At 37.7% G+C, this 26622-nt stretch overlaps 1 protein-coding gene across 9 annotated transcripts in view; it reads right to left on the bottom strand.

Annotated features, from left to right (window-relative positions):
- Positions 1-544: 544 nt before the first annotated feature.
- The window catches only part of ABCA12 (ATP binding cassette subfamily A member 12), a 191455-nt gene continuing 165377 nt past the window's right edge, over positions 545-26622 (bottom strand). For 7 of the 9 annotated variants that reach the window (XM_089916401.1, XM_089916402.1, XM_089916403.1 and 4 more), the window contains 6 exons: positions 26079-26213; positions 24038-24141; positions 22377-22469; positions 17621-17726; positions 15173-15310; positions 545-13858 (listed from right to left, as the gene is read on the bottom strand). In XM_089916401.1, the coding sequence (XP_089772527.1) occupies positions 13757-13858; positions 15173-15310; positions 17621-17726; positions 22377-22469; positions 24038-24141; positions 26079-26213 (678 nt within the window). In that variant the 3' untranslated portion in view covers positions 545-13756. Of the gene's footprint in view, positions 13859-15172; positions 15311-17620; positions 17727-22376; positions 23134-24037; positions 24142-26078; positions 26214-26622 lie in introns of those variants that run through there. The other 2 variants (XM_089916404.1, XM_089916405.1) reach the window with 2 other exon arrangements.

The following is a 26622-nucleotide window of genomic DNA, read 5'->3' as shown; positions in this document are numbered from 1 at the left end:
GCATCCTTGTCTTGTTCCTGATTTTAGAGGAAATGGTTTCAGTTTTTCAACATTGAGAACAATGTTGCCTGTGGGTTTGTCATATATGGCCTTTATTATGCTGAGGTAGGTTCCCTCTATGCCTAATTTCTGGAGAGTTTTTATCATAAATGGGTATTGAATTTTGTCAAAAGCTTTTTCTGCATCTATTGAGATTATCATAAGGTTTTTATCCTTCAGTTTCTTAATAGGTGTATCACATTGATTGATTTGCATATATTGAAGAATGCTTGCATACCTGCGATAAATCCCACTTGATCATGGTGTATGATCCCTTTATTGTGCTGTTGGATTCTGTTTGCTATTATCTTGTTGAGGATTTTTGCATCTATGTTCATCAGTGATATTGGTCTGTAGTTTTCTTTTCTTGTGACATCTCTGTCTGGTTTTGGTATCAGGGTGATGGTGGCCTCATAAAATGAGTTTGGGAGTTTTTCTCCTTCTGCTATATTTTGGAAGAGTTTGTGAAGGACAGGCATTAGCTCTTCTCTGAATGTTTGATAGAATTTGCCTGTGAAGCCATCTGGTCCTGGGCTTTTGTCTGTTGGAAGATTTTTTTTTTTTTTTTTTTGTGGTATGTGGGCCTCTCACTGTTGTGGCCTCTCCCTTTGCGGAGCACAGGCTCCAGATGCGCAGGCTCAGCGGCCATGGCTCACGGGCCCAGCCGTTCCACGGCATGTGGGATCTTCCCGGACTGGGGCATGAACCCGTGTCCCCTGGATCAGCAGGCCCACTCTCAACAACTGCGCCAACAGGGAAGAACTGTTGGAAGATTTTTAATCACAGTTTCAATTTCAGTGCTTGTGATTGGTCTGTTTACATTTTCTGTTTCTTCCCGGTACAGTCTCAGAAGGTTGTGCTTTTCTAAGAATTTGTCCATTCCTTCCAGGTTGTCCATTTTATTGGCATGTAGTTGCTTGTGGTAATCCCTCGTGATTCTTTGTATTTCTGCAGTGTCAGCTGTTACTTCTCCTTTTTCAGTCTAATTCTGTTGATTTGAGTGTCCTCCCTTTTTTCTTATGAGTGTGGCTAGTGGTTTATCAATTTTTGTTTCTCTTCAAAGAACCAGCTTTTAGTTTTATTGATCTTTGCTATTGTTTCCTTCATTTCTTTTTCATTTATTTCTGATCTGATCTTTAAGATTTCTTTCCTTCTGCTAACTTTGTTTTCTTTGTTGTTCTTCTTCTTCCTCTAACTGCTTTAGGTATAAGGTTAAGTTGTTTATTTGACATTTTTCTTGTTTCTTGAGGTAGGATTGTACTGCTATAAACTCTCCTCTAAGAACTGCTTTTGCTGCATCCTATAGGTTTTGGCTCGTCGTGCTTTCATTGTCACTTGGTTTTAGGTATTTTTTGACTTCCTCTTTGATTTCTTCAGTGACTTCTTGATTATTTAGTAGCATATTGTTTAGCCTCTATGTGTTTGTATTTTTTACAGTTTTTTTTTTTTTCCTGTAATTGATATCTAGTCTCATAACGTTGTGGTCAGAAAAGATACTTGATATGATTTCAATTTTCTTAAATTTACCAAGGCTTGTTTTGTGACCCAAGATATGATCTATCCTGGAGAATGTTCTGTGTGCACTTCAGAAGCAAGTGTAATCTGCTCTTTTTGGATGGAATGTCCTATAAATATGAATTAAATCTATCTAGTCTATTGTGTCATTTAAAGCTTGTGTTTCCTTATTTATTTTCATTTTGGATGATCTGTCCATTAGTGAAAGGGGGGTGTCAAAGTCCCCTACTATGATTGTGTTACTGTCGATTTCCCCTTTTATGGCTGTTAGCATTTGCCTTATGTATTGAGGTGCTCCTATGCTGGGTCCATAGATATTTACAATTGTTATATCTTCTTCTTGGATTGATCCCTTGATCATTGTGCAGTGTCCTTGTCTCTTGTAATAGTCTTTATTTTAAAGTCTATTTTGTCTGATATGAGAATTTCTACTCCAGCTTTCTTTTGATTTCCATTTGCATGGAGTATCTTTTTCCATCCCCTCACTTTCAGTCTGTATGTGTCCCTAGGTCTGAAGTGGTTGTCTTGTAGACAGCATATATACAGGTCTTGTTTTTGTATCCATTCAGCCAGTCTATGTCTTTTGGTTGGAGCATTTAATCCATTTACAATTAAGGTAATTATTGATATGTGTGTTCCTATTACCATTTTCTTAATTGTTTTGGGTTTGTTATTGTAGGTCTTTTCCTTCTGTTGTGTTTCCTTTCTAGAGAAGTTCCTTTAGCATTTGTTGTAAAGTGGATTTGGTGGTGCTGAATTCTCTAAAGTTTTGCTTGACTGTAAAGGTTTTAATTTCTCTTTCGAATCTGAATGAGATCCTTGCTGGGTAGAGCAATCTTGGTTGTAGGTTTTTCCCTTTCATCACTTAAAATATGTTCTGCCACTCCCTTCTGGCTTGCTGAGTTTCTGCTGAAAGGTCAGCTGTTAGCCTTATGGGGATTCCGTTGTATGTTATTTGTTGCTTTTCCCTTGCTGCTTTTTTTTTTTGAATGTTTCTTTTTTTTTTTTTTTTTAAGAAGATGTTGGGGTTAGGAGTTTATTAATTAATTAATTAATTTTTGCTGTGTTTGGTCTTCGTTTCTGTGCGAGGGCTTTCTCTAGTTTGGCAAGCGGGGGCCACTCTTCATTGCGGTGCATGGGCCTCCCACTATCGCGGCCTCTATTGTTGAGGAGCACAGGCTCCAGACGCGCAGGCTCAGCAGTTGTGGCTCATGGGCCCAGTTGCTCCGCGGCATGTGGGATCCTCCCAGACCAGGGCTCAAACCCATGTCCCCTGCATTAGCAGGCAGTTTCTAAACCACTGCGCCACCAGGGAAGCCCTCCCTTGCTGCTTTTAATATTTTTTCTTTGTATTTAATTTTTGATAGTTTGATTAATATGTGTCTTGGCATATTTCTCCTTGGATTTATCCTGTATGGGAGTCTCTGTGCTTCCTGGACTTGAGTGACTATTCCCTTTCCCACGTTAGGGAAGTTTTCAACTATAATCTCTTCAAATATTTTCTCAGACCCTTTCTTTCTCTCTTCTTCTTCTGGGACCCCTATAATTCGAATGTTGTTGTGTTTAATATTGTTCCAGAGCTCTCTAAGAGTGTCCTCAATTCTTTTCATTCTGTTTTCTTTATTCTGCTCTGTGGTAGTTATTTCCACTATTTTATCTCCAGGTCACTTATCCGTTCTTGTGCATCAGTTATTCTATTGATTTCTTCTAGAGCAATTTTAATTTCATTTATTGTGTTGTTCATCATTGTTTGTTTGCCCTTTAGTTCTTCTAGGCCCTTGTTAAACGTTTCTTGTATTTTCTCCTTTCTATTTCCAAGATTTTGGAATCATCTTTACTATCATTACTCTGAATTCTTTTTCAGGTAGACTGCATATTTCCTCTTCACTTGTTTGGTCTGGTGGGTTTTTACCTTACTCCTTCATCTGCTGTGTATTTCTGTCTTCCCATTTTGCTTAACTTACTGTGTTTGGGGTCTTCTCTTTGCAGGCTGCAGGTTCATAGTTCCCATTGATTTTGGTGTCTGCCCCTAGTGGCTAAGGTTGGTTCAGTGGTTTGTGTAGGCTTCCTGGTGGAGGGGACTGGTGCCTGTGTTCTGGTGGGTGGGGCTGGATCTTGTTTTTCTGGTGGGCAGGGCTGTGTCCAGTGGTGTGTTTTGGGGTGTCTGTGAACTTACTATGATTTTAGGCAGCCTCTCTGCTAATGGGTGGTGGTGTTTTCCTGTCTTGCTAGTTGTTTTGCATGGGGCGTCCAGCACTGGAGCTTGCTGGCTATTGGGTGGAGCTGGGTCTTAGCATTGAGACGGAGATCTCTGGAAGAGCTCTCGCCGATTGATATTACTTAGGGCCCGGAGGTCTCTGCTGGTCCGATGTCCTGGAACTCACCAAAAAGGATACCCAACCTCCAAAGACAAAGGAGAAGCCACAGTGAGACGGTGGGAGGGGCACAAACACAGTAAAATCAAATCCCATAACTGCTGGGTGGGTGACTCACAGACTGGCGAACACTTATACCACAGAAGTCCACCCACTGGAGTGAAGGTTGTGAGCCTCACGTCAGGCTTCCCAACCTGGGGGTCCAGCAACGGAGGAGGAATTCCTAGATAATCAAACTTTGAAGCCTAGGGGGAACTGATTGCAGGACTTCGACAGGACTGTGGGAAACAGAGACTCCACTCTTGGAGGGCACACACAAAGTAGTGTGTGCATTGGGACCCAGGGGAAGGGGCAGTGACCCCGGGGGAGACTGAACCAGACCTACCTGCTGGTGTTGGAGGGTCTCCTGCAGAGGCGGGGGGTGGCTCTGTTTCACTGTGGGGACAAGGACACTGGCAGCAGAAGTTCTGGGAAGTACTCCTTGGCATGAGCCCTCCCAGAGTCTGTCATCAGCCCTACCAAAGGGCCCAGGTAGGCTCCAGTGTTGGGTTGCCCCAGGCCAAACAATCAACAGGGAGGGAACCCAGCCCCACCCATCAGCAGTCAATGGATTAAAATTTTACTGTGCTCTGCCCACCAGAGCAACAGTCAACTCTACCCACCACAAGTCCCTTCCAACAGGAAACTTGCACAAGCCTCTTAGGTAGCCTCATCCACCAGAAGGCAGACAGCAGAAGCAAGAAGAACTACAATCCTGCAGTCTGTGGAACAAAAACCACATTCACAGAAAGATAGACAAGGTGAAAGGCTATGAACCAGATGAAGGAACAAGATAAAACCCCAGAAAAACAAATAAATGAAGTGAAGATAGGCAACCTTCCAGAAAAAGAATTCAGAATAATGACAGTGAAGATGATCCACGACCTCGGAAAAAGAATGGAGGCAAAGATGGAAAAGATGCAAGAAATGTTTAACAAAGACCTAGAAGAATTAACAAACAAACAGAGATGAACAATACAATAACTGAAATGAAAACTACACTAGAAGGAATCAATAGCAGAAAAACTGAGGGAGAAGAACGGATAAGTGACCTGGAAGACAGAATGGTGGAATTCACTGCTGTGGAACAGAATAAAGAAAAAAGAATGAAAAGAAATGAAGACAGCCTAAGAGACCTCTGGGACAACATTAAATGCACCAAGATTCACATTATATGGGTGGCAGAAGGAGAAGAGAGAGAGAAAGGACCCGAGAAAATATTTGAAGAGATTATAGTCAAAATTACCCTAACATGGGAAAGGAAATAGCCACCCAAGTCCAGGAACTGCAGTGAGTCCCATACAGGATAAACCCAAGGAGAAACATGCCAAGACACATAGTAATCAAATTGGCAAAAATTAAAGACAAAGAAAAATTATTGAAAGCAGCAAGGGAAAAATGACAACATACAAGGGAACAGCAGAAGCTCTACAGCCCAGAAGGGAGAGGCATGATATACTTAAAGTGATGAAAGGGAAGAACCTACAACCAAGATTACTCTACCGGCAAGGATCTCATTCAGATTTCATGGAGAAATCAAAAGCTTTACAGACAAGCAAAAGCTAAGAGAATTCAGCACCACCAAACCAGCTCTACAACAAATGCTAAAGGAACTTCTCTAAGCGGGAAACACAAGAGAAGAAAAGGACCTACAAAAACAAACCCAAAACAATTAAGAAAATGGTCATAGGAACATACATATCGATAATTACCTTAAACGTGAATGGATTAAATGCTCCAACCAAAAGACACAGGCTTGCTGAATGGATACAAAAACAAGACCCATATATATGCTGTCTACAAGAGACCCACTTCAGATCTAGGGACACATACAAACTGAAAGTGAGGGAATGGAAAAAGATATTCCATGCAAATGGAAATCAAAAGAAAGCTGGAGTAGCAATACTCATATCAGATAAAATAGGCTTTAAAATAATGTTACAAGAGACAAGGAAGGACACTACATAATCATCAAGGGATCAATCCAAGGAGAAGATATAACAATTATAAATATATATGCACCCAGTATAGGAGCACCTCAATACATAAGGCAACTGCTAACAGCTATAAAAGAGGAAATCGACCGTAACACAGTAATAGTGGGGTCTTTAACACCTCACTTACACCAATGGACAGATCATCCAAAATGAAAATAAATAAGGAAGCAGAAACTTTAAATGACACAATAGACTAGATAGATTTAATTTATATTTATAGGACATTCCATCCAAAAAGAACAGATTACACTTCTCAAGTGCGCATGGAACATTCTCCAGGATAGATCACATCTTGGGTCACAAATCAAGCCTCAGTAAATTTAAGAAAATTGAAATCATATCAAGCATCTTTTCTGACCACAACGCTATGAGATTAGAAACGAATTACAGGGAAAAAAACATAAAAAACACAAACACATGGAGGCTAAACAATACTTTATTAAATAACCAAGAGATCACTGAAGAAATCAAAGAGGAAATGAAAAAATACCTAGAGACAAATGACAATGAAAACACGATGAGCCAAAACCTATGGGATGCAGCAAAAGCAGTTCTAAGAGGGAAGTTTATAGCTATACAAGCCTACCTCAAGAAACAAGAAAAACCTCAAATAAGCAATCTAACCTTACACCTAAAGCAATTAGAGAAAGAAGAACAAACAAAACCCAAAGGTAGCAGAAGGAAAGTAATCATGAAGATCAGAGCAGAAATAAATGAAATAGAAACAAGGAAAACAACAGCAAAGATCAATAAAACTAAAAGTTGGTTCTTTGAGAAGATAAACAAAATTGATAAACCATTAGCCAGACTCATCAAGAAAAAGAGAGAGAGGACTCAAATCAATAAAATTAGAAATGAAAAAGAAGTTACAACAGACACCACAGAAATACAAAGCATCTTAAGAGACTACTACAACCAACTCTATGCCAATAAAATGGACAACCTGGAAGAAATGGACAAATTCTTAGAAAGGTACAACCTTCCAAGACTGAACCAGGAAGAAATAGAAAATATGAACAGACCAATCACAAGTAATGAAATTGAAACTGTGATTAAAAATCTTCCAACAAACAAAAGTCCATGACCAGATGGCTTCACAGGTGAATTCTATCAAACATTTAGAGAAGAGCTAACACTCATCCTTCTCAAACTCTTCCAAAAAATTGCAGAGGAAGGAACACTCCCAAACTCATTCTATGAGGCCAGTGTCACCCTGATACCGAAACCAGACAAAGATACTACAAAAAAAGAAAATTACAGACCAATATCACTGATGAATATAGATGCAAAAAACCTCAACAAAATACTAGCAAAGAGAATCCAACAACACATTAAAAGGATCATACACCATGATCAAATGGGATTTATCCCAGGGACGCAAGGATTCTTCAATATACACAAATCAATCAGTGTCATACACCATATTAACAAATTGAAGAATACAAACCATATGATCATCTCAATAGATGCAGAAAAAGCTTTTGACAAAATTCAACACCGATTTATGAAAAAAACTCTCCAGAAAGTGGTCATAGAAGGAACCTACCTCAACATAATAAAGGCCATATACGAGAAACCCACAGCAAACATCATTCTCAATGGTGAAAAACTGAAAGCATTTCCTCTAAGATCAGGAACAAGACAAGGATGTCCACTCTCACCACTATTATGCAACACAGTTTTGTAAGTCCTAGCCACAGCAATCAGAGGAGAGAAAGAAATAAAAGGAATAGAAATTGGAAAAGAAGAAGCAAAACTGTCACTGTTTGCAGATGATGTGATACTATACATAGAGAATCCTAAAGATGCCACCAGAAAACTACTAGAGCTAATCAATGAATGTGGTAAAGTTGCAGGATACAAAATTAATGCACAGAAATCTCTTGCATTCCAATACACTAATGATGAAAAATCTGAAAGAGAAATTAAGGGAACACTTCCATTTACCATTGCAACAAAACGAATAAAATACCTAGGAATAAACCTACCTAGGGAGACAAAAGACCTGTATGCAGAAAACTTTAAGACACTGATGAAAGAAAGTAAAGATGATAGCAACAGATGGAGAGACATACTATGTTTTTGGATTGGAAGAATCAATATTTTGAAAATGACTATACTACCCAAAGCATTCTACACGTTCAATGCAATTCGTATCAAATTACAAATGGCGTTTTTTACGGAACTAGAAAAAAGAAATCTTAAAATTTGTATGGAGACAAAGAAGACCCCGAATAGCCAAAGCAGTCTTCAGGGAAAAAAACGGAGCTGGAGGAATCAGGCTCCCTGACTTCAGAGTATACTACAAAGCTACAGTAATCAAGACAATATGGCACTGGCACAAAAACAGAAACACAGATCAATGGAACAAGATAGAAAAGCCCAGAGATAAACCCACGCACCTATGGTCAACTAATCTATGACAAAGGAGGCAAGGATATACAATGGAAAAAGACAGTCTCTCCAATAAGTGGTGCTGGGAAAACTGGACAGCTACATGTAAAAGAATGAAATTAGAACACTCCCTAACACCATACACAAAAATAAACTCAAAATGGATTCAAGACCTAAATGTAAGACTGGACACTATAAAACTCTTAGAGGAAAACATAGGAAGAACACTCTTTAACACAAATCACAGCAAGATCTTTTTTGATCCACCTCGTAGAGTAATGGAAATAAAAACAAAAATAAACAAATGGGACCTAATGAAACTTCAAAGCTTTTGCACAGCAAAGGAAACCATAAACAAGATGAAAAGACAACCCTCAGAATGGGAGAAAATATTTGCAAGCGAATCAACGGACAAAGGATTAATCTCCAAAGTATATAAACAGCTCATACAGCTCAGTATTATAAAAAACAAACAACTGAATCCAAAAATGGGCAGAAGACCTAAATAGACATTTCTCCAAAGAAGACATCAGATGGCGAAGAAGCACATGAAAAGCTGCTCAACATCACTAATTATTAGAGAAATGCAAATCAAAACTACAGTGAGGTATCACTTCACACCAGTTAGAATGGGCATCATCAGAAAATCTACAAACAACAAATGCTGGAGAGGGTGTGGAGAAAAGGAAACCCTCTTGCACTGTTGGTGGGAATGTAAATTGATACAGCCACTATGGAGGACAGTATGGAGGTTCCTTAAAAAACTAAAAATAGAATTACCATATGATCCAGAAATCCCACGAATGGGCATATACCCAGAGAAAACCATAATTCAAAAAGACACATGCACCCCAGTGTTCATTGCAGCACTGTTTACAATAGCCAGGTCATGGAAGCAACCTAAATGCCCATCGACAGGCGAATGCATAAAGAAGATGTGGTACATATATACAATGGAATATTTATTACTCAGCCATAAAACCGAACAAAATTGGGTCATTTGTTGAGACGTGGATGGACCTAGAGACTGTCATACAGAGTGCAGTAAGTCAGAAAGAGAAAAACAAATATCGTATATTAACGCATTAACGTATGTGGAACCTAGAAAAATGGTACAGATGAACCGGTTTGTGGGGCAGAAATTTAGACAGAGATGTAGAGAACAAACGTATGGACACCAAGGGGGGAAAGCCGCAGGGGGTGGGGGTGGTGGTCTGATGAACTGGGCGATTGGGATTGACATGTATACATTGATGTGTGTAAAACTGATGACTAATAAGGACCTGCTCTATAAAAAAGTAAATAAAATAAAATTCAAAAATAAAAATAAGACAAAGAAACAGAAAAGATTAATTCAAGGGTGAATTGACTAATTTTACTGGAGTCATGTGTCAGTCTCTAAAGTAATCAAAGTGGTCGCGAGAAATTAGGTACTCTGGTCATCCTGGGTCATCTGCCCACCCTAACTGCTTAGCATCTGTGCTTTATGCAGAAACAACATTTAAATGTAAAATGTCTGGTCATCTGAACATTTTTCCCTAGCAGTTAACATTAAATTATAATAGCTAGTCTTCTAAAGCTAAAACAAACATAACTGCAAAAAATTCAGAGCAAAATTATGAAAATATTTCTACATTGAAACAGACGTTTTGGTGTCTCAATGATTTATTGAGCAAGAATAGTTGGTATTCTGCTGGGTATGGCAGATACAATGATGAAGGAATAACAGGTCACTACTCTTGATCAACTTAGAGTGTAATGGGAAGAGAAAGAAGGTATAGGGATGATTATAATCCAGCAGGGAAACACTGCTGCAGAGGCCTGCACAGAATGCTTTTGTAATGAGGATAGAACAATGAACTCTGCCTGAGGCTTTCTGGGAAGATTTCCTTAAAGAAAAGGTGAAGAAGAAGAGGAGTTTCTACATAAAAGCTGAGTGGGAACAGGGAGAAGGTCTTTCAAGAGAAAGGAGTGGCACAAGAGCAAAGTGGCACAAGGGTGCGAAAAGATCTGTCATAATAGGAAATAGCAAGCAATTCATTGAAGTTGGGCGTAGGGTACATGAGGAAGAGAGGTGGACGTGGTGGGGTGTATTATGAAATATTGATTCTTTGAGGGTCAGTTAAGGAGTCTGCATTTCGTTCTACAGATTATGGAAAACCGGTCTGGGTTGATAAGTAAGGGAGGGATAAGATTAAGTGTCACAAATGATGCCAAAGGAAATAATACCATTCCCTTTTAGCTTTCTGTTATTATACTTAAAATCTTATGTTGACAAGTGTACTTTAATGAAGCAAGCAGGCTCCCAGGCTCCTGTCAAGGTAAGAGCATGCAAGCCTGCTGTATCACCCTCACCCTCACCCAGGAGGGCATTTGCTCTTGTCTAGGGAATTATCATCTCTGAGGAGAAGAATGAATCATTCGGGTAGAGAGCATATTTGGAGAAGGTAGTTGTACATATCATTTTTCCAAATGTTTTAATATTATGAAAATCAGGTTTTATACGTGAGGTGAAGATTGCCACAATCCTCAGAGGTAATTTAGGTAACTCATACGAAAAAGCAGAATCTGTACGGGTTATCCAGAGTGGAGGCAGTCCTCCAAGAGCTGGGAATTCTCAAAACATTTTCTCTACTGCAGAGAAGCCCCAAGGGATGTGGGTTCAAATAGTTTTTTATGTACGTTCCTTACTTATATGTAAAAATGCACTGTAAAACTCATACAGTACATCCTCACAGACAAAAAGACAAAGAAGAAATAACTGTGCAGGAATGTACAGAAGCAAAGCATTAGAATTCCATTCCCAAAGAAGGTACCCCAATCCTCCTATTCCAGTGGATACACTGTAATATCTGTATTATGGAACAAAGCGTCATCTTTCCGTTTTCTTCTCCATGAATAAACTACCTCATGGGAAACTTCACTGAATTTCATAGATTTAAACAGAATAAAGATGCCTGGTTTCCATACCAACCATGCCTGCTTCTCTTTTGTTTCTCATTCATTTATTTATTCATCTATTTAACCAACAAATCTTTATTGAGTACCACAAATATTTATCGTGTGTGTAGGTATTGATGGGAAAACTAGGAAGATCAAAGTAGGTCTCCTGTCCTCATAGAGCTTCATGTCTAGTGAGGGAGAGAAATACTAAATAAACACTCAAAAGTGCCATCCATGTCATTCAGAGGCCAGCTTGGACTTCCCTGCCTACTGAGAGGTAGATGAGATTGGCTGGAACCTCCCAGATCCACATCCTGGGGGGTCAGAAGCTCCGCTCAGCACATATCCGGACCGCTCCGACTCATGGTCTCGCCTCCCGCCAGGCTTCTCCTGCTCTGTGGTGAAGCAGGCATTGTTCTGTGCCTCTTTCAAAGAAGACAACTCATCCTTTCCTCAATTTCCACTAGACACTCATTCACATAAAGCATTAGTAAGTATGACTGACTTTAACCAAGATTTAGGGGTAGGAGGACAGTCCACAGCATGGCTGCACAGCAAACGAATGTGAAAACATTTGGAAATTCATGGTTTTAAAAGTCCATTCAACCACTCAGTTTCTCAATACTCAGTTTCTCTTCAATACTCAGCCTTCTACCATCTCACTGGTTCCTCCTTTCTCCATTTCCTTTCTCTCCTCCCCCTGTGTTTCTCTTCCTACAACTGCTCAGAAGCAAGCAACCAACCACCACAATAACAAACACAATGAACAATAAACAAATCCCTCTATTCTCTCATGGAGCCTGACCATTTTTTTGCTTGTTTGGACCGCTGAAGACACTCATCCTCTCAGAATTACACTGTCTACTCCAAAAAGCTTATCTATGTATTATATTCAACAAGGATATTTTCTATCTTAAGAGAAATTTTGTTGCCATCTGTTAAGATATATATCATTAATCTAGATATATTACAAATTAGGATGCGTGCTCTCACAGAAAATTAGGAAGTACAATAGAGTACAGTTTTAGGACTGGGGGATTGGATTTAAACTGAAGGATTAGGGAAGGAAAGCTTCTTTGAGAAAGAAAAACATTTCTGAAGACTTAGCTAGGCACACACTGTGGGGGAAGGGCATTTCACACAGGGAGACGTATGAAAATACATGCAGAGGTGTGGAGGGAGGAAGGAGTTTGGTGCACTGGCAAAACCAAAAAGAGGCCAGCATGGCTACACCCTAAAGAGGAAGAGGAGAAAGAAAGTGGTGAAGGTGCAGAAGTAAGCAGGGGCCAGGTCCCATGGGAGCTTGTCATCCATGTGACTCCAAGTTTTAAATTCCTGGCTCTTCCCTAACAAATGAAATGACTTCATGAACTGTTTTTACTAAATGTTGATTTTATTGATTTTCAAAACAGATGTGTCAAAGCAAACTTATATAGACACATAGACACACACACACACACACACACACATTATGTAAAGCACCTCCCCCAAGGGCCATATAATTTGGCATTATTACGAAGTCTATTCTATAGCCATATATATGATTCTGGGTCAGCTGGGTAATTAGCTGAAAATTATCTTCATATTCATTTTCCTTCCACAGGAATGTTTCCTTCAGAGAGACCCAGAATATGAACCTTTCTGTAACAGCTTTAAAAAATGTTGTCTGCCAGCAGCACATGAATTCTCTATCATCTTTCAGGATTTGTATCTGCCCAGCTGACACACCTATTTCCGCCGAAAAGCAAGTAGCTTCTTGCTCTGCTCTGTGCCTTACTATTGGCAAGGCATTGCAGGAATAGATTTAAGCTCTATTTACCACCAGGGTAAACTGCCCTTCTATAGCATTCTTGTAGAAAGGCATTTCGGGGGGGTCAGTATGTCCCCATGTATTTACAGGTACTGAAAATGACATACACAAACACTCTAGACATTGTGCCCACTCATTACTGCCAATGTTAATCTGGCCCTTGGCACTTTACACATCACAATAGATTCATGTATTCATGATGATGTTCACTCTATTATTTTCTGAAAATAAATTATTTTGTTTGCTTTCCCAATTCTACCTACCCCAAGCTACCTTACTTTTCTTCTCCACTCTTTCCTTTCAACTGCTAATAGCCATGCTTTTAAGCTGTCTTTTTATTGAAAGTAATAAATTAAGGCATTCATCTTCAGTGGTTTCACCTTTGCATAAGAGTCAGCAGCTTACACACTAGCATGCTCACAGTGTTGAGTAGACAGAAATTCATTTCAGTAGTAAAAACATTCACTGACCTTAGAAAGAAAACTTTCCATTTATAGTTACTGGCTAGTCTTGCACAATTGTAACTTTCCAATACAGAATAATACTTTAAAATTAAGATATTTTGAGGAATTTGTATCTTCTGCGGCTCCTCAAAATGAAGCCATTGGCATTTGTTGAGACTGAGTTTGCTGGGGGTACTAAGACTACAGCTGGTCATCTTGTGAGTCAGTGCTTACGGTGGAACCTTGGCTACTGGTATCGGCAGTTTCATAGCACTTTTGGTCTTTGGCAAAGTTGATGAAAACCTGATTTTTCAAGGGAAATAAAGCCATTAGTACTTGGTAAACCAAAGGAAGAAATAAGGTGTGTGTGTGTATGCACAATGGGAGAGCTAATAAGAAGAAAACTAGATATCATAGGGGCACGCCCAAACACAGAAACAAACTCTCACTAGGAGTCCTTCCTTTAGGCATTGAAATTTATCTGGGGTTTGAAAATAATATCTATATCTACAACTATAAATACATTTATAATCATAATATAAATCTAAAGCTATAATTAAATATCTATAGCCACATATTTGTATCTATTTGATCTGTATCAGTATCTTTCAAGTATCTTTTAACAAGGAGCCCAAACCAAGCCCTTGTCAAATGTTTGTATGATGATGTTGAGAGAAATTTCACTAGTTTCAAGAGGGTCGCTAGTTTCAACAGTTAATGCACTAAAATAAAATTTGTATACAAAGCTCACATTAACATTATGTTCAGTAAGCTTATTATTTAACAGGCAGACCTTTATGACTTTGTTTAAAATTCTCTTAGTCATAGATTCATCCAGAAAATATTGAGAGTCTACTTTGTGCCAGACATGATACTGGTAATTGGTTACAAGTCAAAGGATAAATCTTCTGTGTTGGTAAAGCCATAATTGCCTTAACTCCCCATAAAAAATTGTCCATGAGATGCAGCATGATTCAGAGGCCTCTGTAGCCTCACTTTCAGACCCATTCCAGTGATAGGTCCAATCAAATGTTCTATATATCAGGTTGGTTGAACTGTATAAAACTAAAACAGTGCAAAGGTGATGAAGGATGTTCCATGATGCCTCGAGTTACCGAATATAAACATAATTAAGACAGATGATGTGAATGAAACAAAAGAATCCTGCATTTACCACTTTGGTTGCCTGAATCTAGCAGATCTAAAGCTTTGGCACCAAATTCTCACTAGATAACCCCATCCTCCCCTAACCTAGGAAGCCAATCAATAGAAATGTTATTTAAGAAACCTACCAAGGAGAAAGTAAGGAAAGTGTTAACAGCTATTTGTTTTATAGATGAAAATAACTGTTGCTTTACATTTACAAATAACTGATGGGTACAGATGTCTTACAGAAGGAAAAAAAATCTTCTTTTCTCCATTAAAAATAGTTAACTCTTTTCATATTTTTTCCTAACATCCCCAAATGCACTTAGAAATAAATTAAGCTAACTTTTTCAGGTGCAAGTTTAGATACTGCTTCAATTAAAAACAAATTCAATGTCATTAAAAAGAAATAATCGGAATGTATAATAATTTATGTGACGTTGTGCACATGGATCATGGTATCCAGCTTACCTCTTCCAGAGTAGTCTGACTCACTAAGAAATTTGTGATATTTAAAGCAGCCTTGTTGGTTTCCAGCAGATCAAAAATGTTTGCTACTCCTCCTGCGGTGACCGGCACATGATACACTAGCATGCTGAGGTGCTGATCCTGTGGGAACCAAAGGGAAAAAATGTATTTCTCAGTGTCAGGTAATATTGAATTGACTACACATAACTTGACCACACATAACTTGACCAAGAGCTAAGAAACGTACTGAAATTCATTCCTCTGAAAATGATGTTACATTGTAAATAATGGGTATGTTTTGAGATTAACAGCTTTCAAAGGTGAGATAAAAAGTTTTATGAATGTCCAAGAGAAAACAAATTAAAGAGCTAATGAAAATTCCAAAATATTCTACATTCATGTGCACTTATAAAGACTTTATAGTCTTGCCTAGGAAAAAATATTGTGGAATGGTATTGCCTATGTCAGATTACGCTTAGCTCACATAAGCGTTTTCAGAGATAACTTTTAGAAGTTTCATTTTTTTTAAATGTTAAAATTGTTCTAAAAGGCTAAGGATTAGCTGTTCAATTTATATTGGCTATAGTTGCCAGATTTCAAAAGCACTGTCTATGAGAAACCTCATTCAAATAATGCTACATTCTTTCTTAACTCACTCTAAAATACTTTTCAGTTTATTTAGTCTGTAGTATCACCATCAATTTAGTAATCTATTCTTATTTCCTTGGAGTATCTTCAACATCTTGCTTTTCTGCATATTTCATCAATTATCATATCTTATTTATTTTTCCTCTAAAATAACTCTCAAATGTAACCTTTCCTCTCTATCTGCACCATCAATTTTATTAACTTGCTGCTCATCACTCCACATCTGAGTTATTGCAACAGCCTCTTCAGCTTAGAAACCATATACACTCATGTGTTCTGGCACAAAGTAGCTAGGATAATCTTTCCTAAACACTAGTTTGGTCAAGATGTATTTTTTACTCCATAAACAATCCCTGTAACCTATATTGATCAGATCAAGATTGTATATTGCAGCCTGGTATTCCAGACCTGCGTTACTGGAAACCCCTCTTCTCACTCCTTTGCTCGCTGTCTAGCCCCTCTCATTGATTTGTGTTTACATCACACCTGTCAGTGCAATCAGGCTATCTTATTGATACTTATTTTTACTCCCAAATTGTTGTTTGGTTATTTCCCTTTTAGAGATCTAGAAACCATCACATACTTGTAGGGAATGGTCTGCTTAGGAAGTAATCAAACTTTTATCATCACTGCACTTGTCTTGTATAGCGCTAGTCCCCTGAAGAACAGACCAGGGCAAATGTAATCTCATCACTCAGTGAATAAACACAGATTTCAACCCAGAAGTTCACTGAAAGAAGAAGTACTATGACCAACGTGGTTTGTGCAAAAAAGAAAAAAAAAGTGTCCTTTAATTTTTAAATTTGATTTTAATTTAGATGATAGAAAATGGACTTTGATAAGAATCAGAGGTTGAGGCAAAGGTATTTTGTAGAGATAAAAGATGTTTTTAAAAATGAACTCTATTTTGCTCTCCAAAATCACTTCACGTTAATATGGTGCCTGACAGTTTATGAAGCATCTTTGTGGACATTTTATCATTTAGTTCTCACACCAGTCTTGTGAAGTAGATATCAACAGTATTTGTAAAATAGGAATACGAGGCTCAGAGACTTTAAATGTCTTGCTGGAAATCACATAGGCAGAGCTGGACCTCAGCCCAAGTCTTCCAATTTCTGTTCATCATTCCACACCTGACTTCCGTTTAAAAACAATCACTTGCTATAATCATCTTATATCAATTACATCAAAGATGTTACAATGATAATTTTTTTGTCAAGTGCATTTAAATATGTACTATGTGAGATTTATATGTATATATCTGTGTGTGTCCATCCTGTTGATATGTATATGTAAGATGAAATTAATTGAGCAATGTTTCAAGTAGTGTGCGATTTAAGAACTTGATTTCCAAGCAATTCTGCTCAAAACTTTGTGGGCTTATCTTTCAAGTGAGGAAAGCAAAGGAGATAATCTCTTCTAGCTGTGACATTCTGGAACTTTGTAATTTTTTTTTTCTTAGAAGAAATGCCCTTGGTCATATGTATCTGTCATTCCTCAATTCCCTAACATATGTAACTAATAATCTAGTTAAGCATACAACCTGAAAAGTAATACAATACGGTCATAAAGCCTTTGTGAGGAAGAAATGAAGGTATGTAAGAGGACTATGTTAGTCTTAAGTAGCTACAAAAATATATAACTAATTTGAAGATTTTATCTGTTAATACTAAGTGTGCTTCAGAGTATCTTCTTGAACTAATAAATATATATTGATGAATAACAAAGCTATGGTCAGCTTGAAAATGACAAACATCCACTACGATATTAGATTATAGCTATCAAAACCAGTCAATCTCTTACTTTTAAGTATGTTTTTGGAAAGTGAAGTTGCATGAACCTTGTGAGGGGCTCCATGCTCACTTTGACATTCTTCACGTGAACCTTGACGGTAAATCCTCGTCCAAACCTAGAAAGAAGTGCAAAATACAGTGTGAGTTATGTTTTGCTGAAATAGCTCCTTTGGAATTCTAGATAGTGAAACAGGACCCAAGCTGACCATGATAGCCCCTTTTCCTATATAAAGACTATCATTTTGCTATAAAAGTTCAGGGCCTGTTGCAAACTGGAAATAGTACACTGCTATTACTTTTTATTTATTTCTACCACTATACAAAGTCAGATCCTTTGGACAAAAGTTGCATTAGAAAGAAAATACAAAATCCTGGTTTTCTTTGGCATGCATGAATTGGTAATTGATGTAAATTCCTGGAGCTACATACTTTCCAATTTAAAGCGAAGAGAATCTTTAAAGGCAAGTTATTGGAGATTTGATGTCAATCGTAAAGATTAAAATCACTGGGGTTTTAAAAATAAATAATAGATCAATATACTAGCTAACAGTTTGCACCAAAAATAGAATTTGTAAACAAGTCACAACAGACTCTCTGGGAACAACATATAAGGCCTTTTTCATCCTTTTTTCTTATCTTGGTTAATATTGTCTTATAAGAAAGCCAAGCTGTTGTACAGACAAAGGTATAAAGTAATGTCATGATGTTGGAAGATTAACATGGACATGTATAAATGCATATGCACTATGATAAACATAAAAATATTAATTTAATTTTAATTTGATAGTATGATATTTATGCACATCTCCCCAATGTATTTTTGGTGAAAAGGTTTTGAATGTAGTAAAAATGTTAAATAGCTTGCTGAAAGCCTGTTCAAATGGCAAATGAACATTCTAGATAAAAATCGATGCCTTCATGTACTTGTCAAGGTCTAATTTGTTAACAAGATAACTTTTTTGTGTGTGTGTGTGTGTGTGTGTTCGGGCTTCTCATTGCGGTGGCTTCTCTTGTTGCGGAGCTCGGGCTCTAGGAGCATGGGCTTCAGTATTTGTGGCCTGCCGGCTCCAGACCACAGGCTCAGTAGTTGTGGCGCACGGGCTTAGTTGCGTGGCGGCATGTGGGATCTTTCCGGACCAGGGCTCGAACCCGTGTGCCCTGCATTGGCAGGCAGATTCTTAACCACTGCGCCACCAGGGAAGTCCTGTCATTTACTTTTTTTTTTCTTTGAATTTTTGAATTATCTTTTATTTATTTTTGTATACAGCAGATTCTTATTAGTCATCAATTTTATACACATCAGTGTATACATGTCAATCCCAATCACCCAATTCAGCACACCACCATCCCTGCCCCCACGCGGCTTTCCCCGCTTGGTGTCCATACATTTGTTCTCTACATCTGTGTCTCAACTTCTGCCCTGAAAACTGGTTCATCTGTACCATTTTTCTAGGTTCCACATACATGCGTTAGTGTTTTTCTCTTTCTGACTTATTTCACTCTGTATGACAGTCTCTAGATCCATCCACATCTAAACAAATGACTCAATTTTGTTCCATTTTATGGCTGAGTAATATTCCACTGTATATATGTACCACATCTTCTTTATGCATTCGTCTGTCGATGGGCATTTAGGTTGCTTCCATGACCTGGCTATTGTAAACAGTGCTGCAATGAACACTGGGGTGCCATGTCTTTTTGAACTATGGTTTTCTCTGGGTATATGCCCAGTAGTGGGATTGCTGGATCATATGGTAATTCTATTTTTAGTTTTCTAAGGAACCTCCACACTGTTCTCCATAGAGGCTGTATCAATTTACATTCCCACTAATAAAACAAGAGGGTTCCCTTTTCTCCACACCCTCTCCAGCATTTGTTGTTTGTAGATTTTCTGATGATGCCCATTCCAACTGGTGTGAGGTGATACCTCACTGTAGTTTTGCTTTGCATTTCTCTAATAATTAGTGACGTTGAGCAGCTTTTCATGTGCTTCTTGGCCATCTGTATGTCTTCTTTGGAGAAATGTCTATTTAGGTTTTCTGCCCATTTTTGGATTGGGTTGTTTGTTTCTTTAATATTGAGCTGCATGAGCTGTTTATATACTTTGGAGATTAATCCTTTGTCCGTTGATTCGTTTGCAAATATTTTCTCCCATTCTGGGGGTTGTCTTTTTGTCTTGTTTATGGTTTCCTTTGCTGTGCAAAGGCTTTGAAGTTTCATTAGGTCCCATTTGTTTATTTTTGTTTTTACTTCCATTACTCTAGGAGGTGGATCAAAAAAGATCTTGCTGTGATTTATGTCAAAGAGTGTTCTTTCTATGTTTTCCTCTAAGAGTTTTATAGCGGCCTGTCTTACATTTAGGTCTCGAATCCATTTTGAGTTTATTTTTGTGTATGGTGTTAGGAAGTGTTCTAATTTCACTCTTTTACATGTAGCTGTCCAGTTTTCCCAGCACCACTTACTGAAGAGACTGTCTTTTCTCCATTGTATATCCTTGCCTCCTTTGTCATAGATTAGTTGACCATAGGTGCGTGGGTTTATCTCTGGGCTTTCTATCTTGTTCCATTGATCTATGTTTCTGTTTTTGTGCCAGTGCCATATTGTCTTGATTACCGTAGCTTTGTAGTATAGTCTGAAGTCGGGGAGTCTGATTCCTCCAGCTCCATCTTTTTTCCCTCAGGACTGCTTTGGCTATTCAGGGTCTTTTGTGTCTCCATACAAATTTTAAGATTTTTTGTTCTAGTTCTGTAAAAAGTGCCATTGTTAATTTGATAGGGATTGCATTGAATCTGTAGATTGCTTTGGGTAGTATAGTCATTTTCACAATATTGATTCTTCCAATCCAAGAACATGGTATATCTCTCCATCTGTTGGTATCATCTTTAATTTCTTTTATCAGTGCCTTATAGTTTTCTGCATACAGGTCTTTTGTCTCCCTAGGTAGGTTTATTCCTAGGTATTTTATTCATTTTGTTGCAATGGTAAATGGGAGTGTTTCCTTAATTTCTCTTTCAGATTTTTCATCATTAGTGTACAGGAATGCAAGAGATTTCTGTGCATTAATTTTGTATCCTGCAACTTTACCAAATTCATTGATTAGCTCTAGTAGTTTTCTGCTGGCATCTTTAGGGTTCTCTATGTATAGTATCACGTCATCTGCAAACAGTGACAGTTTTACTTCTTCTTTTCCAATTTCTATTCCTTTTATTTCTTTTTCTCCTCTGATTGCCATGGCTAGGACTTCCAAAATTATGTTGAATAATAGTGGTGAGAGTGGACATCCTTGTCTTGTTCCTGATCTTAGAGAAAATGCTTTCAGTTTTTCACCATTGAGAATGATGTTTGCTGTGGATTTGTCGTATACGGACTTTATTATGTTGAGGTAGGTTCCCTCTATGCCCACTTTCTGGAGAGTTTTTATCATAAATCGGTGTTGAATTTTGTCAAAAGCTTTTTCTGCATCTATTGAGATGATCATATGGTTTGTATCCTTCACTTTGTTAATATGGTGTATCACATCGATTGATTTGCATATACTAAAGAATCCTTGCATCCCTGGGATAAATCCCACTTGATTATGGTGTATGATCCTTTTAATGTGTTGTTGGATTCTGTTTGCTAGTATTTTGTTGAGGATTTTTGCATCTATATTCATCAGTGATATTGGTCTGTAATTTTCTTTTTTTGTAGTATCTTTGTCTGGTTTTGGTATCAGGGTGATGGTGGCCTTGTAGAATGAGTTTGGGAGTGTTCCTTCCTCTGCAATTTTTTGGAGGAGTTTGAGAAGGATGGGTGTTAGCTTTTCTCTAAATGTTTGATAGAAGTCACCTGTGAAGAGCTTTTCTCTAAATGTTTGATGGAATTCACCTGTGAAGCCATCCGGTCCTGGACTTTTGTTTGTTGGAAGAGTTTTAATCACAGTTTCAATTTCATTACTTGTGACTGGTCTGTTCATATTTTCTATTTCTTCCTTTTCCAGTCTTGGAAGGTTATGCCTTTCTAAGAATTTGTCCATTTCTTCCAGGTTATCCATTTTATTGGATAGAGTTGCTTGTAGTATTCCCTTAGGATGCTTTGGACTTCCACGGTGTCTGTTGTAACTTCTCCTTTTTCATTTCTAAATTTATTGATTTGAGTCCACTCCCTCTTTTTCTTGATGAGTCTGGCTAATAGTTCATCAGTTTTGTTTATCTATTCAAAGAACCAGCGTTTAGTTTTATTGATCTTTTCTATTGCTTTTCTTTGTTTCTATTTCATTTATTTCTGCTCTGGTCTTTATTTCTTTCCTTCTGCTAACTTTGGATTTTGTTTGTTCTTCTTTCTCTAGTTCCGTTAGGTGTCAGGTTAGATTGTTTATTTGAGATTTTTCTTGTTTTTTGAGGTAGGCTTGTATAGCTATAAACTTCCCTCTTAGAACTGCTTTTGCTGCATCCCATAGGTTTTGGATTGTCGTGTTTTCATTGTCATTTGTCACTAAGATAACTGTTGAAACTGCTTCCTGAGAGTATTTTGGTTGGGGAATAATAATAATAATAATGATATTATTATTAGCTTTTAGGCCTTCCAGGTTTTGGGGTTATTAATTAAAAAAAAATTCAATTCTCAGTACTATAATTTAACTTCAAGGTAAATTAATGATTAACTTCTCCATTCCAGTTTCACTACTCTTTGTAGGATGGGCTGCTGTGATAATCTTGAAGGTGAGTATAGCACTGGTAGATTTGATTACCCTTTACCATGTGTTAAAGAATACATTTGTTCCTCACCTGCTCTTAATATGCTGCAATGATCCAATACATTGGAACCTTCCATTCACCATAATGGCCAACCTGGTACAGAGAGCTTCACATTCTTCCATGCTGGAAGACAGAATCATGTCAGTATTCTGGGCACAGAAAATTGGTTTAAGATCATGAGCATAAGCTTAACTTTTTTCATTATGGCACCTTAGAAATACTGTTTGAGTATCTGAGTTCCTTAAAATGTCCTTTCCCTTGAAGAACAAAAATATCTTTTAACATGTAAATTAAATGTCTTCACATAGGGTTTATTACTATTTCTTCTCAAACTTGAGGCCATCTCTCTCACCTGGATAGCCCACTCTATCAAACACAGTATTTCTTTTAAGCTCTTACAAACTTTGACTCAAGACCTACATTTCGTAAGAAATGTTCCCAAAATACTACTAAGCTGTTTTCATTACGCCTTATACTCCGTGTTCAGTTGGCTTTTATGCTTCTGTGTTTATAACTAGTTAACCTGTACTTGATTATATAATTCTAATTTCATGTACGATGATAACTGGAGGAGATCTTAGGTATCACCCTGTCCACTTAATACAAAAGTTAATGGAGGGCTTCCCTGGTGGCGCAGTGGTTGAGAGTCCGCCTGCCGATGCAGGGGACACGGGTTCGTGCCCCGGTCCGGGAAGATCCCACATGCCGCGGAGCGGCTGGGCCCGTGAGCCATGGCCGCTGAGCCTGCACGTCCGGAGCCTGTGCTCCGCAACGGGAGAGGCCACAACTGTGAGAGGCCCGCATACCGCAAAAAAAAAAAAAAAAAAGTTAATGGAAATCAGGGGAGAATGGATACATGTATATGAATGGTTGAGCCCCTTTGCTGTGCACCTGAATCTATCACAATGTTGTTAATCGGCTATACTCCAATATAAAATAAAAAGTTAAAAAAAAAGTTAATGGAAATTAAATGATTGGCTTCAGAACATATACTGTGCTAGGGCAAGGCTAGTATATAGGATATAAACAAGTCTCTTGATTCTAAACATACCTAGTTCTTTTTCTACTATATGATCATTATAACGAAAGGATGAACTTAATATAAGGCTGACCTTATAAGAAAGGCACAGAGAAAATTCTTTAGTAGCTTTTTTACCTAATTGATTGGAAGGGTCTACTTCATGGAGAAGGCTTGTGAACGAGCTCTTAAAGGACTAGTAAGATTAGAATCTGGAGAGATTTTGTGAAAAGATCAATTCCAGTAGAAGGCACAGCCAAAGAAAGCACATGTGATAGGAAAGGGCAGTGAGTGTACACGGAACCACGAGTCATTCAGATTGACAGACAGGAGAGGGTGTCATAGGAAAAAAAGACTAGAAGTTTAGATGAGGCCAGATAATAAAAGGCCTTGCATACTAAGCCGAAAAATGCTGAATTTTATGTGATAGACAATAGGGAGGCATGGTTGAATTAAGAGGGCAGCAAGTTATGGGAAATTTGTTTCTTAAAAGATTTCCTAGGCCCTGTCCCACCACAGGAGCTGGAGTCTCACCATGAAACCTTCCGGACTGGCTCCTTTGACTCTGAACATAAAACACTTTAATCCAATTGTGGAATTCACTATCAGTATATATTACACGGGATTACCTTTCCCGTCTCTCATCCTAACATCGTGTCATCTCTCAGTTTACCTGTGAGAAGTGAGGATGACGGCACATTTATTCTGTACTTCTTCTGAAATGATCTTCCAGAGGTGCCGTTTTGATTTAGGATCCATCCCAGAGCTTGGCTCATCCTTAATAGAAAGTTACAAGAAGAATTTATCAAATTAATTAAATTTTGATGAGGTTCTTTACATGAATCATTGCATCTCACTTGCCTAGAACAGAAATCACTTTTCCATGTCATGTGACTAACTTGTTTTATACTTAATAGGCTTCTTTCTGCTGCTGTCAAAAAGCTCAAAATTAATCATTTAAAATTGTCAATGTGTTTTAAAAAGTGTCTCAGTGAAGTTGTACTCTTACTTTACACTTGTCTCTCATAGTTCTTTGGAAAATATTCTGCTTCAATTACTGACAAAGCAAGAATTTTTACATTTAATACTATATTGTCACATATATATTTGAAGCTACATCAGCAAGACTGCTACCTTGCTCCTGATGGCAGAATTGTGGCTGTAAGTGATAGATAATATGTTATATGAAGCACAGAGAATTCAATTTGATTTGTTTTTGTTAATATGATTGAGGTGTACTTTCAGTTTTATGTTATTAATTGAAATTTAATACTCCTTGGGGAAATAAAAGTAAGATTTGCAGAAATTGCCAAATAGAAAGATATAAATTACAGTTTAAAGTTAACGATGTTTAGAAAAATTATTCAGACATAAAATTAGAAATGCAGCAATGGAAAAACCTAAACAAGCAATAATAAACCCTGACAGATGATTAAAAAACCAAATTATAGGTCAAGGTTAGGTAAAAATAAAACATATGTCTGAAATGGAAAGTATATACATAGGATCATCAGAAGTTTATTTTTATAGTAAGGAGTTAAATTTAAAGAAAGAAATGAGTGTTAATTTGGGGAAACAGTAAAGGTTATATTGTCACTGTTCCTATTTTTGAAGACAATGGCATTACAGTAAATATATATAAGAGAAAATACGGTATCTTTCTCTCATAGCCTGATTTTAGTTCAGCTCATTAATACATAATATTTGCATAGAGCTTTTAACAACATTTTAAAGTACTTTACATCTATTGTCTCACAGGGGTGCCTAAGGATTGTTTTCTTCAATTTAAGGTACACTTATACAATAGAATTCCATTATGAGCATCGATTGGCAGGGATATAATGCATTATAAGCTTCCGGTACTATAGAGAGATGGGTTGTGCATTACTCTATCTGGGCAGTTTAAATGATTTGATCCTCTGTATTACTTAATCTCTGGAATAATGTGATGATTTATAACTGGTGATTTTATTGCATATAGTTAAGCCTCTTTTGGAGTTTGGAAGTCCTTGAGTGAAGGGGATCTTCCAAAATAAGGGCAAGCTTACTTCTCTGAAATAAACACTTTTCACAGTGTTTGGCCTGGGGAGCAGAATGCTATGTCACTCCTACTGTAATTTATATTTCCAGGTGATCAACTTAATTTTTCAGCTCTTAATCAAAATATAAACGTGACATGTATTTCTTGCCTCCAAAAAATTCAGATAAAGTAGAATGGCATATTGTCAAGATTGCTTCTCAAGCTAGGTAACTCATACTTTGAAGCAAAAAGGAAATAACATTTTAGCACAGCATGTTGTCCTCAAATGTGTATTTCCTTTTTGGTAGAAGTTGGAAAATGTGTTAGTTCACCTGATCAGTTACTAATAGAACTGATTTCTTCAATAACTGGGAATCAAATTCTGTCATAATTTTACTTACTCATTTGAATATCCTGACTTTGTTTCAGCTACTTCCTATTCCCATGTTTCCTCTGAAACCGACTGAGCCATAGCTTCAGATAAAAACATTTTTGACGGCATATTTTTGTGGCAACAAATTATCTGATATAAATTCCTTAGTGAGACAATATATGTAAAGTGTTTTACAAAATAACTAGCATATAGTGAGACCCCAGTAAATGTTTATTGCAATAATGATAATGAACTGTTACACACACTATTGGATATGTGGTTCTAATTAGGTAGTAGCCTTTTTCACAATGATTCTCTTACCAGCAACAGTATGGAAGGTTTCCCTATCAAGGCCAGTGCAGTGGATAATTTTCTTTTTGTGCCGTAACTACACATAGAGGTAGTTTTGTCCTTGTAGGGCTCCAGGTGAAGCCTCCTAAGGAGTTTATGAACAGCCTGTGGGTGGAAAAGAGGACTTAAGTTGATTTTCCCTTGCCAAAACCCTTAAAGCATTAAACAGAAAAAGAGCTACTTGTGAAAAGAAAGTTTTATAATGAAGAAATACATTCCCCCAAAAATTAAAACATTTAAATTCAACATAAATTTTAGTTTATTTTCAAAGGTCCACTTAAACATTAATAGTTCAGGGACTTCCCTGGTGGCACAGTGGTTAAGAATCCTCCTGCCAATGCAGGGGACACGGGTTCGAGCCCTGGTCTGGGAAGATCCCACATGCCGCGGAGCAACTAAGCCTGTGCGCCACAACTACTGAGCCTGCGCTCTAGGGGCCCGCGCACCACAACTACTGATCCCAGGTGCTGCAACTGCTGAAGACCGCACGCCAAGAGCCCATGCTCCACAACAA

The sequence above is a fragment of the Delphinapterus leucas genome, chromosome 8 (genome assembly GCF_059928025.1).
Source record: "Delphinapterus leucas isolate spDelLeu-1000000601 "Yukka" chromosome 8, BTC_Dleu_Yukka2, whole genome shotgun sequence".
NCBI classification, from domain to species: Eukaryota; Metazoa; Chordata; class Mammalia; order Artiodactyla; family Monodontidae; genus Delphinapterus; species Delphinapterus leucas.
This window is presented reverse-complemented; position numbering and strand designations above follow the sequence as displayed.